This window comes from Acanthochromis polyacanthus, chromosome 7 (genome assembly GCF_021347895.1).
Source record: "Acanthochromis polyacanthus isolate Apoly-LR-REF ecotype Palm Island chromosome 7, KAUST_Apoly_ChrSc, whole genome shotgun sequence".
NCBI lineage: Eukaryota > Metazoa > Chordata > Actinopteri > Pomacentridae > Acanthochromis > Acanthochromis polyacanthus.
In genome coordinates this window covers 40,376,452-40,393,787 of record NC_067119.1, presented here as the reverse complement: position 1 = coordinate 40,393,787, position 17,336 = coordinate 40,376,452, and the positions used below count along the sequence as shown (strand labels likewise).

Below are 17,336 nucleotides of genomic sequence, written 5' to 3'. Positions count from 1 at the left end.
AAGAATGTTTAGGATGTGAACCAAGTTTTGATCAGTTACTTTACGAGAAGAGCTCCAGTCATAAGTAATCACAAATTCAGTGGATGGTCTTTGATGGAGTTTATCTTAGTTTATTGGGTGTAAGACAGTAGCCCGGCTGCAGAAAGTCGCTGTTCACTGAAGTGGATTTACAGAAACACAGCTGGTCATCTTTAACTCTTACATTTTTAGTAGAGAACAGGCAGAGCACTTTACACAAGAAAAAACACAAAAGCTTAAGAAGTGTGCATTTCCACTGACCTCTCCCACCGTGGGCTCCTGCTCCCCCAGTCCCACAATGATGATGCAGTCGGCCTGGCGGATGCAGCGCTGCGTCCACGGCGTGAGGCCGGGGTCAGACTGGTAGAGGACGATGCGATGGATGTCTTCCTGCTGACCAAGCCAGCTGGACAGACGGTACTCATGGACACTTAAAAAGATGAAGGACAGACATCACTGAATCTCAGATCAACCTAAAGCTCATGTCTGAAGTGAGTTTCACTTAAAGCCGCATCAAATGTGACCTGGTGGCATCGTGCACTGAGCAAACTGCATCCTAATCTGTGTATTCAATGAACTGCATAAACATTATTTTTACTTCTTGATTGATTTATCTCCTGCTTTCTACTCTGCTGCATGATTACAAGGAGAAGAGAGAAAAGAATTTAAATAGTGAAGTGAAGCCACTTATTTTGCATTCCTTGTCTATGAACTCTAACCCACCTGTCCAGAGCAGCAGAGCCCAGTCTCTGTTTGATGATGTCACTGGTTAGCAGTAGCGTGGGGCCTGTAGCAAAAAAATAACAAATATACATGCTTTTAAAAAGTAGAGGACTGTTTCACAATGAATCACACGGTGGACACTCCAGAAGAGTCTAAAATCAAAAAGCAGACTGGTGCGTGTTTAATAAAGGACATTTCTTATTGATATTTACTTAATAAAGCCGGCCTTTACTTCTGCACAGAATTTTACAGCTTTCACACGAACTAAAGGGATATTTACATTCTGTTTATGAGCACATATACTTGAGGATTCTTTTACATGTAAAATTTTAAATTTACATTTTGCATATCCTGTACACATACACAGACCACATATGTACAGATTTTTACACACATTCACTAAGTAGAGTACACACATACACCTTGAGATACACAAATAACCAAACAGACAAAACACTTTGTGTGTGTGTGTGTGTGTGTGTGTACCAATGCCACTGAGAGCATGCTGCAGCTCCAGGGTGAAGGCAGTAAGGGGAACCTCCTCAGATACAGGCAGGATGGCCACAGTGGACAGGTTAGAAGCTGGGTTCCCAGCATCCCACTTACTGGTGGGAGTGTGGAGAGCCAGGCTACGACCTGCAGGGCAAAACACAGGGAAAGGTGACAAACTTACCTTTAGTTAGGGTCATTTCACTGGACAGCTTTAACTAGTGCAGTCACTCCATTTAGGGTTTAATTGGTCCTCTTATCGATAGAGATGCGTGGAATGACAAATTATATCAACATGCAGCTACTGTGTTTGGCTTTATGAGGCACAGTTTCACTTCCTAAAAACCTGGATTCTTAGTGACAGACCACAGTGACTGCATAAATGCCAAATTTGATGATTGAAATCGTCCACAAACCAAAGGATGACGTCTCAGTGGCTACATCCACTCCTCCAGTCTATGATTGTTGCTACTGAACAGAGCTGCAACAATTTAAAGGTTAATAATCAATCCATTTGTCTGGGTAAATATTTATTTTTTTAAAAAAAATCAAATATCAGATTCCAGCACCTTAAATGTGACATTCAGTATTCTCCTCTCCGACAGTAAACTGAATGTCTTTGGGTTGCGGATAAAGCAAGACATTTAAGCTTCAGGAAACACTGATGAACGTTTTTCACCATTTTCAAACATTTTATAGACCAAACAACTTAACCACTGATCAAGTAAACAACTGAACGTTGACAATAAAAATAACAGTTAATTACTTCCCTAATACTGAACTAGAATAAAGTACATCTTGGTATTGTTTTGTGGTTTCAGGCCACATGGGATGGTGTGTCGTAGAAGTCAGCAGCCAGCTATTCAGAAAGTCAACTAGATCTCCTTATTAAGACTAGTTGCTTTATATTGCAGACAGAATGGTTAAATTCAGTCCTATTCTGAAACATACATGAGCAAAGCAGTAAAGGATTACCAGCCAGAGGTCCGTTGACCTGCTGCATGTTCCCCAGGATCTTCTGGCCCAGCAGGTGAATCAGCCTGGTGACCACCTGAGGATACCTCCTCTTGATGGAGTTCAGAGCTCCTTCAGGCAGCTTGGCGAGCTCAGAGTCCCTGACGGCGTGGACCGTGGTGGCTCGGTTCATGTGTGTCAGAGCCTCCACCTTATTCAACCACAAAACAGGTGTCCTGTCTTTCCACATGTTCTCCTTGTCCCTGTTTATTTCCAGTCTTACACAGGATCCCACATTTCTGAACACTTACCACTCCAATTAGGTCCCCACGGCCATACTCTCCTGCCAGCTCCTTCTTCCCATCATCCTTTGCAATAACAGAGCGCAGACGACCACTGAGGACGATGAAGGTGCTGTCTGACTTGTCTCCCTGTCTAAAAACAATCAAGAAACCCAATTGGACAAAACCCAATAAAACCCTACAGAAACGATGATTATTAATCTGCCAAGGAGCTGGAGTCTCGGTGGAGTTATGTGACGACAGGCGTCTGTCTGCTGGCAACATTACTCAGAAATGCAAAAAAATGCATAAACTGTCAGCAAGAAAGACACTCAAAAAAAAGAAAGAAAATCTGCATCTCTACAGTTGTGATATAAGTAAATATGACATATAATTATTAGGAGTAACAGCCAATCAGCACTGAAGGATGAATGTTGATGCTAATCAAACATGTAAAATATAAATAAATAAAAGCAAATAAACAGGATAATAAAGAGATTTGTGTTATTATTCTGCTACTGAACGTGGCGGGGTTATGTGACGATTGGCTTTGGCCGGTCTGTCTGTCTGTCTGTGTCCAACATTACTCAAAAACAAACAAATGGATTTGGATGAAATTTTCAGGGAAGGTCAGAAATGACTCAAGGACCAAGTGATCAGATTTTGGCAGTGATGCAGCTTATAGCCTGGATCCATGGATTTGTTAAAGATTTCTGTATCATTGCCAGATAGCGGCACAGCGTCACTGTAACCATGACAACCAGTGAACACTACAACAGCTGATTGTGATCCTACTACAAATCCACCTCTGAGGACTTATCAGGACTTATCCATCAGAAATAATCCAAGGAACAACTGATTAAACTGTGGGGGTGTTTCTGAGTCCCATCAATTCCTGCTACATATTTAGGTCACATGATCCGGTATCCGTACATAATGTACACATGCAGAACACACACCTGTGCTCAGAGCAGGTCATTTTGTTTGTGGGTTCATCTGTATTAAATGGACATATTCTATGTTGCCGTGATTTCTGTCACAAATTTTTTCAAGAATTTAGCCGTCAGAAATGACACGATGACTGAGCAGCCTTGGCGGAGGACTGCGCTCTCTGAGTGCTTTTCATTCACACATTCCTCTAATACAGCACTCGCAGCTGTCACTTTACAGGCGTAATTGAAATAAAGTGGGATGGTAGTGATTACAGATTGGACATAAGCTGTAAGGGGTAACTAATCACATGACTGTTTCTACGGAGTAATACAAGTTTTTAACTGAATTTCATTACAAATTATATGAGGAATGCCTTCATTGTTGCACCTGTACACGGCGCGGCCAGCCTCTGTAGCCATCCAGTCCAAAGCAAAGTCGATCTGTCTGACAAACGGTGACATCCTCTTCACCACGGTGTGAGCTACATTCAGCACCACCCTGGGCTCTTCACGCATCATCCTGCAAAATTTAAATACAGATGTGTTTGAGTACATGAGAAGAAGCTCAAAGAAATGACTGAATGTTGCTTTGTGAGCTTGATCCTACTCATAGAAGTGGGCCTTGGATATGGAGAGGAAGGTACAATCCCGGTGCGCTCGCACAGTGAAGATGAGGGGTTCCCCTGTGAGAACAGCCAGGTGGCCCACCATCTCTCCTGGGTGGGTGACAAAAAGCAGGCTCTCCTCCTCACGGTCTATCATCCGCTGGTAGACATGGAGCGAGCCAGAAATGATGAATGCCACGCTCACGTCCTGTAAGTGATGTGGAGAAGAATAACAGGATGTGGGGCTGCTGGGATGAAGGGTACATATCAGTAACACATTATGGAAGTCATTTCTGCTCTGTTGAATGTCAGACAGCAGGTAAGGCTGGACGCTGTCATTAGAGCTCCTCCTCAACACAAAATATGAGAAAACAAAGTCAGCAAGATACTTCCAGAAGGGTCCTCCAAGAACAGATCTAGAGAAACAAATTCTGATCAATTTACTTTCATAAACATTAACATCACTATGATTTATATTCTCATAAGAAGAACAGATCAGATGAGCTGGTAGAGACAAAGGTAGTGGATTATCACAAATTCTTTGCTGTTTTTTGTTATTCAGGGCTTTTCAGTGTCCTTCAGCACTGGTTTGATGATGGTTTGGTGTCATTTTATTAACTTAAACAGAACTCTGAGGAGTTTTGAAATCATTTCTTGTCACTTTTGAGTTTATTGGATGTCTATGGAGGTAGACAGGAAGCAGCACAGGCTTTGAGCTGGAATCAGACCATGAATGTTCTCCACTGGTAGCTCTATGGTGCAGTGTTATTACACTGTTCGTTCGTGTGCATGAGAACACACAACCAAAGTCTGGAAAAAGAACCATAACTTCACATGTACAATAAGTGGTTCACAAGGAAAGATATGCATTCAACACATTCATTACACATTAGTGTGACAAAGCACACACTACCAGTCTACAGTCTGGACACACCTTCTCATTCAGTGCTTTTTATTTGTTTGTATTATTTTCTACATTGTAGATTAATACTGAAGATGAACACTTTTTTTGTTTACAACATTAATTAATTTGTGTTCTTTGATAGCTTAGATGTATTCAGTACTAATCTCTAAAACAATGAAATAAAAACCACTGAATGTGAAGGTGTGTCCAGACTTTAGACTGGTAATGTACATGGTAGAGAAAACTCCACAGGGCACCTTTATAAACCTAAACTTGGTTTATCCAAACATTTTCTCCCCCTGCTGCTTCTCGATTGTCAGACTGTATCATTCATGCAGTCAAATCAGAACATTATCACAGTGTCAGGCGTGTTACTTTGTAGAAGCAAATTTCTCCATAAGAATAAGAAAACAGTAAAAGATGAGACTTGGAGTTGAACAAAAATGGGGCATTGTTCATGAAAAACTCCCCATGCATTCAGCGCTTTAATGATCTGTACATCCCATTAAAAGGAACACAATGAGAACGCGGGTTTCTGTCACAGTTAGCCCGACAGACTGACCTGGTCTCCCTGGTGGGCCACAACAGAGCCGGCTTTGACCTGGCGGAGAATCACCCTCCCTTCCAGCAGACTGGGATCCTGGTGACATCCCATGACAAGGAAAAACACAGAGAGATGATGTCACCCGCTCAGAGGTATGTAGTTATGACCACCACAGCAAAAATCAAACTCCCCAAAAAATAACACATTTTTCCATTTGGTTTAAATCGACTTTTGTGGTAGTAGAAAGTTTAGATAGGGCTAGAACAGTTTGCACAGCAAGCTACCTGTATTTGGATGACCCGCAGCAGATCCTTTTTAGCAGCTTGGAAAATAGCATTCACTTTATTATGGTGGACATTTCCTCCTCCAGCATCACTGTAGTGGTAAACCGCAGACGGAGTATGCTGCATCGTCACACTCTTCTTTAAAATAGACTGAGAAGACAAAGAGTGACAACAACACAGCCGCTGTGAGGAGCCGACTCATTCTGAGTACTCACAGCATGTGCATGCAAATACAGGGTAATATAACAAACCAATTATGTAGCAGCACACTCCTGTATCCCCAGTCTTCACTAGCCCAAGAAAAATATCAATAAGGTTTGTGGCATTGTGCGTTTAACATCATCAAACTACTAAAGGTGTAAGAAAAAGAACTCTCATCTGAAGACCTTCACAGGACTGTGAGGCATCAAGTCTTCTTTAGCAACTCGACCCCGTTCATACACTCTGTTGAGGTCAACTGACATTTCACCTGCAAAATACAAGCAAAAAAAATCACAGTGATTATCCTCATCAGTACATTTTAGTGTCAGCACAACACTCACTGAGACTCCACACTGGAAAAAATGTCCCTCTCAAAACAAGAAAAAAACTTATTTCAAGGAACGTTTGCCTTGAAATAAGTGAACAAATCTGCCAATAGAACAAGTGAAAAATGGCCTGGTAGGGTTTCTTGAAATAACATATGGTATTTAGAATATTGACAGCTTAAATTTAGCTGGGAAAACTTTTTTAAAGCTCTATTCTACCAGATTGTCAAGCCAAATTTCTAAAAAATTTGTAAAATCTTCAGGAAGAAAATTCCTTAAAAGTTTCCCTTTAAAGTTGTATTTAAAAAAAACAAAAAACAAATTTGGCAAGAAATAAAAATTTAAAAAATAAAAAATAATAAAAATTGTAAATATTTTCAAAAATGAATAAAAATCTTCCAAAAAATGCTAAAAATATTTGTTTATTAAACAGTGAAAAGGCTCATTTCCTCATGGTGTACCACTTTTATCTAGTATTCCATATATATCAGTAAAAATTCTAATATTTTCTTTAAGAACATTCAGAAAAAAATCAACCAAAACCCTAGCCTAGCCACGCTAGACCCTGCTCTGAAGACGCAAGGGTCTCGGCCAGGGGTCGGCAACCTTTAACACTCAAAGAGCCATTTCGACCCATTTCCCACAGAAAAGAAAACACCGGGAGCCGCAAAATCCTTTTGGCATTTAAAATGAAGACAACACTGCATTTATCGCTTTTTTTTTTTAATCAGTCGTGATTAATTAATTACAAAGCCTCTAAATAGATAGATTCATTTTTTAATTGTGTCCTTCCACTAATATTTATCTTACTTGGTTAATGTCATTTTTGCTCCTGGACCTCATATGTTACGTAATGTTAGCTGGAACTCAATATTTTGCGAATGTCTATTTAACTTGTAAAATCTATTTATCTATTTATCTTAAGCTAATAACTTTTCTCGCTAAGTCGCTGCCCTATATTTCCAAGACGACACTCCTCTGACTCTCTGACCTGCTGCCTGGATGTGACATCGAGCCGTGTTCTTACGAGTAACGTGTATTACCCTATCATGAGTACTTTTGACTCAAAGACAAGACGTGTCTTTCTTGGAGTGGAGCTTTAATATACAGGCTTGCCATTCTTGAGTACAAAACGATGTGAAACTACAGGCGTTTCTTCTCCAGGAGTAAAACAAAAAAAAGGCATGAAACGTGTGGGAATCGGAAGCTCCGTGTTGTCTCTCTGCATCAGCTTTGCGCTCTCATGTCACAGGCACAGCACATCCGGTGGAGTGACACGTCAAAGTAAGAGCGGTAATTTCACAATAAATTTCTCTATATTAAAATGCATTGAAACGCGCCTGAAAGGCAGAACAATGTATTTTCCAAAGTTACAGGGAGCCACAACAGAGGGCTGAAAGAGCCGCGGGTTGCCGACCCCTGGTCTAGGCACGCTCGACAGGGAGGGAGGCGGGCTATAAGGTTGTCTTTCAAATCACTCTGCAGCAATTGGGTAGGTATACAACCAATCAGCGCAGCCAATAGGCTGATGTAGTTCCTAGAAATCAGAGGATGCGGGAGTTCGGTGAAGCCTTATTTATACAGTCAATGGGTGAAGCTCAAGTATATTACAGACATGTTAACATAAAGATTATTCAGAGTCGGTGCTAATGGAGCTCAACGACTGTTGTCGTTTTTGTTGTCGACCCTGGCAGAGAATTAAATTCGTTGCCGTGTGTTGTCTAGCGCGGCTAGGCTAGTTGTTTCTGGTTGTTTCTGTCAGAATCGTCGCGCCTCTGTCGTCACTTAGTTACGCCCGCCTTCTGACTCTACACTTCATGGTGATTGGTCCGGCCAGTTTTAGGAGCATCCAGCCTCGAGCCTTATGGAGGGTAACTAGACCCACCCTGGCAGAGAATTAAATTCGTTGCCGTGGGTTGTCTAGCGCGGCTAGGCTACCAAAACCCAGCAAGTTTTGCTAAATTTTGGTGAATTTTTTGCAAATGTTCTTAAAGAAACATGATCCTATTGTGATTATTATTTGTTCCACATTTTCAAACTGCAAAATGGGTAAATTTGACCTGCAGGACGACACGAGGGTTAAAATAAGATAATTTCAAGATTGTTTGACTGAAGAAGATATTTAAGTTGCATTATCTTAAAACAAGTCCCTCCATCTGCTGAGATGTCATTTGTTTAATGAATTTATCTTCAATCAAGTGGGATGAGACATTTCGACTAAAAATAAGACAAACAGACTTGGTTAGATTGTGACTTTTTGCAGTGCACTGATTCGTATTCCTGACAGACAACCATCTCCCTGTGCTGTCGTAGAGGATTCATTAGTTTACAGACCCGTTTATGCTGTAGTGTTCTCTGTAGCAGCCAAATAAAACATTTTTTATGTGCATTTACAACTTAAATCTCAAGTTTGACAAGTTTGCCAGTTAGATGTGACATCAACAGTCTGATGTTCTCTTTGCTTTGGTAGTGTGTGGTGTCATCACATAAAGGTTTAAAGAGCTCTCCAAGGACTTGAGAAAACAGGATGTGGATGAGTTGGCAGGGGATTTTAAATGCTCTTCAAATAATTTCAAATGTGAGGAAAATCAGTTACAAGTAGTCCAGATTCTAAACCACTGCCAGGACCTGATGAAAAAAAGAGTCTCCACAAACTGCAAAATTTCATCACAGGAGCAGCAGATAACTTAACATCAACAAGGAAGGGCTAAAGAAGTCCCGATATGAATCCGATTGATGTCTTGTAGGCATTTGAAACATGCAGCAAATGCAAGAAAACCCTCAGACATCTTGTAACTGAAGGGATTTTCCAGAAGAAGTAGTCGGAAAGTTCAGCAAACCTGGACAATTGTGCAAAAAATGACAAAACAATGTGCCAGCTTATGCAAAATATTAGCTTCTGATACCAGGGGTGTACTTACTTTTTCCATCAAAGAATATCACATTCATAATTTGTTTCTTAAAACAGTGTGTGTGTGTGTGTGTGTGTGTGTGTGTGTGTGTACAGTCATGTTACATATGTGCATACCTGTCACAGCAAGTGGGCTGGAGAGAGAGCGAGATTTCTTGTATTTTGAAGTGGACATGTCAGAGATGTTGGACATTTCTGCAAAAGCACATCAAGAAAACACATGACTTCAGACAAGCAGCACTACATGAGCACTACTGCAGCCTAACGGTGGAAATGTGCAGAGAACGCTGTAGTTCCAGACCGGCGTCAGACTTTTCCGAGCCCAGATCGTCGGAGTGGGATGCCTGTCGGCGGAAGCTTTTGTGCGGATGAGCCTCACCCAGAACATTTGCCACAGACACCAAGGAGATAGCCTGACTCTCCTGTGACACACACACAGAGAAATAAGAAAGAAGAAGAAAAAAGAAGCAGAGAAAGATCAAGGTCAAGAAATCTTCAATGTCCCCGTGGGGCAATTTTTGGTGCAGCCAGCAGCAAACAACAGACAAAACACAGTAAAATGCGATACGCAACAGTAAAAACAACAATAACAATAATAAATTAAATTCAATAAAATACAAGATAAATAAAAACCAAAGGAAAGTTAAAAAATAAGGACATCTTTCTCACACCACTCAAAAAACCCTCGTGAACGATGGCAGAAACATTGGGCACGTAAATAAAAGAGGGAACCGACTTCCAAGCTGCCAAGCAGGACATGAGGAAGGAGACGGTGTAGAATGTTTCAGTGAGCGAGACTACTTGGTTTAAAGGTTTTCACCACAAGAATTGCTGCAGAGCAAAGTGAGCTCCCTTTTATTGGTCTGCCAAGGAACACAGTGGAGTTATGTCTGTCTGTCTGTCTGTCCGTCCGTCCGTCCGTCCGTCCGTCTGTCTGTCTGACAGCAACATTACTCAAAAAAGGACTTGGATGAAATTTTCAGAGGTCAGAAACGACACAAGGACCAAGTGACTAGATTTTGGCAGTGATGCAGCTTATAGTCTGGATCCACGGATTTGTTCAACATTTCTGTATCATTGCCAGATATCAGTACAGCATCACTGTAACCATGACAACAAGTGAACACTACATCAGCTGATTGTGATCCTACTACAAATGCACCTCTGCAGACCACAAATTCATCAGAAATCATATGACGACTGATCTGATGACTGTACTGTGATCTCAGAGTGCTTTCTTTGTTTGTCTCTGCGTCAGTCAGTGGTTACAGAGAGAGAGCACCAAGACACGCAGCGATCTTCAGCAGCTTGTTCTATGTGAACACAAATGTTTTCCATTCAATTGTTAGACCTCAAGCATTCAGAAACATGGAGTAGAAAAGATAAACCTCTCTTGTTTACATGGACACTCCACATGTCTCCTTTAAATCCTTCTAAGAGCACAAACATCATGGAAACCTGAGCTTGAAATGATTCCTATAATTCTGACTGAGCCTCGACAACAACTCCAAAAAAGTTGTGTCCTTGTCCTCTTGTTCTATCTTGGTGTTCTGAATTCTGTCCTGTTTCTTTACCTGCTCAGTGCAGAGTTTAAACATCCAGTGAGCGTGGTCTGTTGAATATCAATGCAGAAATGAATGATGTCTTGATGTCTGCACATTAATCATGCTCTATGAATACTCATGGTCAATAAACCATAAAATAAAAAGAGCAACAAAGTTGAGTTCAACTGTAATACAGGTATGAAAAGTGAGGTTATCAAACGTATGTGTCAGATTACAGGATGGAAGTGATGAAAAGAACAGTACCGGGTTGAAGAGCTCAGTGGTAAGGCCAAGGTAGTTGTGTAAGGCGAGGAAGGTCACCCTCTGGAGACGCACCATTATTATCTACAGCACAGAAAAGAAACATGACGACACAAAGAAAACACAGGCTGTACTTTTAATTCAAGAAGCTGCAATTTTGTGAACTGCCTACACTCAGCTGCATGTCATCCACTCGCTAAGATGACACTTTCAACGCCTGCAGGTGACTTAATCAGTAAATGCTTCTTTTCTTTCTTCTTATCTGTGGACATTTACCTGGATGACACGGACCAGAGTTTCAGGATATTTCTCAAAGACTGACTGAAATGCTGAAGCTGGAAGACGCAGGACAGTGGAGGGAATCGCTGCCCGAGCAGACACCGTCTTATAAGGAGCTGGATAGCCCTGAAATATCAAGCAGCAGGGGGGACGGTACTGACAGCAATATCCTTCATACACAGATTAATATACTGCTACAAAAACTGCAAACAGTGTTCATAAATCAATCCTAAATTACATAGAAGTAATATATGAGGGCAAAGATGAATTAGCAAAAGCAGAAAACGTGATAAGAAACAGATGGAAGGCAAACATACTGTGATGATGTCCAGGATACTGAGCAAACTGTGAACGCTGTCTCCTGGTAACACCTCCTTAACCACAGCATCTGTTCCATCCTGCAGGAAAACACAGCAGTAAAACACAGCAGACAGATCCAAAATATTGGCTGTTCATTCACACTCGTCACTAGAACAGTAAAAATCAAAAGTATTCCATCATGCAACACATTGTAGGAAAGTGAATAAAAGTTAACCACAGGACATCAACTAACACTTAAACAGTCACAGAAAGTTTAATAATACACAGTGCTGTTCAGAAGTCACTTAGAAATGTCCTTATACTTGAAAGAAAAGCTGTTTTTTTCAATGAAGATAACATTAAATGAATGATAAATCCAGTGTAGACATAGTTAATGTGATAAATGACTATTCTAGCTGTAAACAGCTGATTTTTAATGGAATATCTCCATAGGGGTACAGAGGAACATTTCCAGCAACCATCACTCCTGTGTTCTAATGCTACATTGTGTTAGCTAATGGTGCTGAAAGGATCATTGATGATTAGAAAACCCTTGTGCAGTTATGCTAGCACATGGATAAAAGTGGGAGTTTTCATGGAAAACATGGAATTGTCTGGATGACCCCAAACTATTGAACAGTAGTGTATTTTTTTTTTTTTTTTTATCATTTTACCATTAATACCATCCGATTCCTCTGTTGGTGTTTTAGTTCAGTCCTCAGGTATCCAAAGAGAACTGTGGATATTTTTGGGTTTCTGTATGTAATTTGGTAAATGGGTACTACAGTTTTTTAAACCATTCCCTGTTGGTGTAACATTTCTTTTCTTCTGTTAGTTTTTGAGAGCGTTCTGCTATCTTTCTCATGTTTGCTGCTCAGCTTTAACCCCAGCAGTCACCTGTTTTAAAGCTGAAGTAAATTCAGCATCACTACGAAGCTTAATTGGGATTTGCAGCAACCTGCTAGCTCACAAACTAGTCTGTGATTAGCATTAGCTTGAGGCTGAATAATTCTGACATGGTTACATTACAAAACAATGCAGCAAGTCAGACTTATTTTGTTACACAATTTCTTCATCAATGTCTACTTTATTTCTAAATCTAAAATTCCAGATTATCAGAAAGCAATTATTGTGTAAACCCTTACATCCTCAGCCAGGTTGATCAATTCTGATTTAAATGCACACCGAACACTAAACACTGAAGACAAGCGTAGTACTGGAACACTACAGTTCTTCTGATTTCTGTGTAAACGTCTCAGCTGATGTGGCTTTACACTCTCATGGATGCACAGCTCCAGGCGTCCGTCCTGAACCACGTAAATGCTGTCATCAGTGTCACCGGGTCGGAATAGAGCCTCTCCCTGGTGCAGCTGGATCAGCACCATGTGACGACACAGCTCCAGGAAGAGAGGCTTCTCAAAGTGGCCGAGCACCCTGCAAACCACACACAGCTGGATTACTGCTGATGGCTCTTACCCGTGCTCCCAGAAACAACATGTAACACCACAGATGATCCAGGTCACAGTGCTGCCACAAAAAAAACAAACCTTTCATTAAACCGCTCTCAGCCAAGGAGGAGTAAATTCAGTTCTTAATACCACCGGTGAATCAGTTTCTGCCCTTAAGTAGACTCCATGACATGTGACTTCATGTAGCAGAGCCTGTGTTCCTTCTACAGTCACACCACTGAAATAAAAAAAGGCCAGCTACCTACAGTGTTTTTATGCTGTTTAATCCAGATTTAGTCCCCTTTTTGGCTCATTTGTACTGTCACCGATATGTATTTTAAATATGTCAGCAACATTTTACTCACCAGAAGTTGCTTAGATTTCTCCTCATTTATCTTTCCTTACAGGTTCTCCTCCCCTCCAGCAGGCTGTTTGATAAAATCTGCATCTGTTTTGAGTAGGTGGTCTACCTGATGAATCATGTGACCTTGCTTAGGCTGCACATGTAGCACCAGTAATGACTAGAGACACATGACTGGCTCCAGGTGGTCCCATAACCACAGAGCTGGTGGCTGGATCCACATCCCTCCTCTCTACATGCAGAGCGGTCCTTATGGAGGACGCTGAGCTCCAGGTCGCTCCTGTTGACAGCTTCACTGTCACTGGTGCACGAGTGTGTGCACGAGAAACACTGTACAGCATTTTGGAGCACCTCAGGTAAAAAAACCACAGACCATTTACCAATTAAGGGAACGAGAACTTCATTTCAACCCTTGCTGACGAAAATATTCATCCTCTGGAAATCCAAGTAGGTCCAGACTCTTTAGGTGCTGAACAGCCAGCATTAGAACTCCTCCACTGTCTTGTCTGTCATATTGACTGGTTTCAATGCAAACTGGAGCTACAGAAGTTACAGTGAGCTTGCTCAGGGCGGGACTGGGTTCCTGCTAAAGCTTCCTCATGTATTTTACTTTCTGCTGTGACGTGGCAACACATATTGCTTTAGATCTTCAATGAACTTCAAGATTTTGCTGCCGAACATATCCCAGCCCTTGGCAAGTGTTTTTGTTACAAGATGATCATTGACGTACTGCTGTGTCATTTTACTAACCTGACATTTTTCAGCATGTACAGCACCTCAGAGGGCAGGTGGGAGTTCTGCACATCATACTCTGTCAGGTCAGCCTCCAGCAGACAGGGAGGAGGCTCTTTTGGCTGCAGGGTGGGGGGCTCCTTCCGGATACGCAGGATCCTGACACAAACAATAAAAACACATCGAACATACTGTTTTGTTTTGTTTTTTTAATTACCAGATTTTAATGAATCTCTGAGCCAGGTTTAAGCTCCTGATTCTAAGCTAATTCTGCACAATTCAAAATTCAATATTTATCTGTCGGGCTTCAGATTACATGCTTTCCTTATCTTAACATAACAACTTGAAGCAAGATTATTTTGTTGAAACATCTCTGCTCAAGCTGAGAACTGAACTTTTAGCATTCAAAGCTTATCTCTAGACCACATGCTTAGAACAGGACTTACTTGCGAGCTATGGACAGCACCTTGGTCCTCTTCCTCACTCTCTGCCGTGAGGCTGAGTTTGAGTTAGAAGGAGGAACGGAGGACAGCGTCTGGACCTGGAACAGCAACGAAAAGAAACCTGATGCTTCTGATGACAGTCAAAACAAAAACAGACCTATACAATGAATGCTTTTTATTGTTAGTAAAGCAGTCTGAATTGCCTCGCTGAGAGTCAGATAGCCATGAGATGAACAGCTGATTGTTACTTAATAAATAACTACAAAACCATTTAACTCCAATACTGTCTGTCGCACACCGTTTGCTGCTGATATTGACACTGTGTGATACAGAAGGAGCAGCTAACCACAAACACGTGCATGATAAGCGTTTGCACTCTTCAACCTTTGGCCTGAGCTCCAGCGTAAGCAGTTTGCTGATATTTGTTAGCAGTGTAGCCTGACTTCAAACCTGTTCATAACTGAAGAGTGCTGTAGTTTAAACTGAACATATGTGAAAATATCCCATCATAGAAAGGAACAGAAACTTTTACATTTAGTTCCATGTAACACAAATAGATCAAGTACATAAACTGGTGTCAAATAAATCTGAGATCACTGTTGGAGACACTTCATTCTGTTTGAGTACAATACTAAATGTTTCAGTGCAAATGCTAATCATGAAAATCCGCTTCATAATTAGTGAAAAGCTGGATTTGTGAACAATGTTGATGGTTTTCAGGATGTCTCAGCATCTGCTTGCCCTTCCTTATCTTTAGTGGCAGCAGAACTCAAGCTGCATGATGTGAAAATGTTCCAAAGAGATTCTTGTCATGTTCAGGACTGTTTGGAATTCTTGGTCTTCAAGTGTTTCTAAAAGTTCATAAATGTTCAGTGGGGTTGATCAGGAGGAAAGTTCATGACGGTCAGCACCGCTTGGTCTCCAAGTCAAAGCTTTGAGGTGTGTTTTGACTCATCATCCTGCAGCCGTATCAATCCTTCTGCAGAAACATGCAAATCCAGATGGTGGAGCATGTCTGGAGTGCTTCTTCTTCATCGTCAGGTTGGAGTCAATTCACTACAGGTGTTCAGGATACAGGCTTGCATTCTTTATTCATCAAATTTGATATTTATGTGGAGCTGAGCAGTGGATGGTGGTTAGCACGTCACCTTGCAGCTAGAAGATCCCCGGTTCGTGTCCCTTCCTTCCTGGGATCTTCCTGCATGGAGTCTCCATGTTCTCCTGTACATGTGTGGCTTTTCTCCAGGTTCTCCAGCTTCCTCCCACAGTCCACAAACATGCTGAGGTTAACTGGTGATTCTAAATTGTCTGTAGGTGTGAATGTGAGTGTGATTGTTTGTCTCTATGTGTAGCCCTGCGATAGACTGTTACCTGTCCAGGTGTGCCCTGACGTCACCCTCAGTCAGCTGGAATAGACTCCAGCCCCCCATGACCCTGATAAGGTGTATAGATAACGGATGGATGGATATTTGAGAAATTGCTCCTTTTCTGTTGATGAACGACTGTTTCTTTATCCTATGTTTGATAGGTTGATCTTCTGATCGTAACTTTTGGAGTCCACAGTGTGTAATTTGTCGCTTCCATCATTATTTTGGTTTATAAATGGACTTGGAACTTTAGGGTAAAAAGGCTCTTTACAGTAGCCTAGCCATGCTATACCCATGTTTCTGACGGCACAAGGGTCTAGGAACGCTCGACAGGGAGGGAGGCGGGCTAAAAGGTTGTCTATCAAATCCCTCTGCAGCAGTTGGGTAGGTATACAACCAATCAACGCAACGAATAGGCTGACGTAGTTCCGAGAGCACCGGCGGATTGTGGCTAAGTCCCATTAGCTTCCCAACCAGCGGAGCCAAGTGGTATATTAAGGATTTGCCATATCCCGTCGGCATAAGTCCAAATACGTCTTTCTTCTCAATGAAACACTTCAGTGCCGTCCTTTGTTTATCTTTCAAGTTGAATTTTAGCTTCAGATCTTTAAGGGCTGTGGCCAAAGCCGAGTCGAAAGATAACCGTTTATTGTGCGCCGGTTGTTTCTGTCAGAATCGTCACGCCTCTGTCGTCACTTCGTTACGCCCGCCTTCTGACTCTACACTTCATGGTGATTGGTCCGGCCAGTTTTAGGAGCATCCAGCCTCGAGCCTTATGGAGGGTAACTAGACCCTCCCTGGCAGAGAATTAAATTCGTTGCCGTGGGTTGTCTAGCGCGGCTAGGCTATCTTTACAGTGCAGTGAACAGAACACTTTCAGGTGGTTAAAAGACTCAGAGGATTCTAGAAATAAAGCCTTGTTAAATTATTTCCAACTGCAGACTTCCAGAGGCTTTCAGAGTGTACGAAGGCACTAACCTTTCTCATGATCTTTCGGCCGTAGAACATCACCTTGTCCCTCTTCCTGAAGCGGTAGTGAGGAACACCAGCCTCTTCCTCTGAAACAACCAGACATTCTGTGTCAGGCTACCAATCTGTCTGCACTAATCAGAGAGATGAGAATTGATTTTCAGCTGCTGGTTTATAAAACACTGAATGATTCAGGGTAGAAATACATTTCTATTCTGCTGCTACATTATGAGGTTTCCAGGTGGTCTGCTTACCATCCCCAGAGTCCAAAATAAACAGAGACAAGGGTCTCTACAGGTCTCCACCAACCCTCAGTTATTTTAAAACAGGGACTGATTGAAGCTTCATAGCCCTATAAGGTGCAAGGTCAATTCCAGCCATTTTCAGTACAAAAAAATCGCTAATATTTTATTTGTAAATAAAAATATGATGAGAAATACAGGGAATATTGGACGCGCAT

At 41.6% G+C, this 17,336-nt stretch overlaps 1 protein-coding gene across 2 annotated transcripts in view; it reads right to left on the bottom strand.

The window, feature by feature from the left end:
- The window catches only part of pnpla7b (patatin-like phospholipase domain containing 7b), a 41,362-nt gene that overhangs the window by 20,435 nt on the left and 3,591 nt on the right, over positions 1–17,336 (bottom strand). For both annotated transcript variants that reach the window (XM_022213315.2, XM_022213316.2), the window contains exons 5-23: positions 16,886–16,965; positions 14,544–14,638; positions 14,116–14,256; positions 12,831–12,990; positions 11,574–11,654; positions 11,254–11,382; positions 10,981–11,061; positions 9,474–9,594; positions 9,290–9,367; positions 6,121–6,203; positions 5,735–5,884; positions 5,469–5,546; positions 4,005–4,210; positions 3,786–3,917; positions 2,496–2,619; positions 2,206–2,395; positions 1,228–1,377; positions 742–805; positions 280–448 (exon numbers count right to left, since the gene is read on the bottom strand). In XM_022213315.2, the coding sequence (XP_022069007.1) occupies positions 280–448; positions 742–805; positions 1,228–1,377; positions 2,206–2,395; positions 2,496–2,619; positions 3,786–3,917; positions 4,005–4,210; positions 5,469–5,546; positions 5,735–5,884; positions 6,121–6,203; positions 9,290–9,367; positions 9,474–9,594; positions 10,981–11,061; positions 11,254–11,382; positions 11,574–11,654; positions 12,831–12,990; positions 14,116–14,256; positions 14,544–14,638; positions 16,886–16,965 (2,312 nt within the window). The remainder of the gene's footprint in view (positions 1–279; positions 449–741; positions 806–1,227; positions 1,378–2,205; positions 2,396–2,495; positions 2,620–3,785; positions 3,918–4,004; positions 4,211–5,468; positions 5,547–5,734; positions 5,885–6,120; positions 6,204–9,289; positions 9,368–9,473; positions 9,595–10,980; positions 11,062–11,253; positions 11,383–11,573; positions 11,655–12,830; positions 12,991–14,115; positions 14,257–14,543; positions 14,639–16,885; positions 16,966–17,336) is intronic.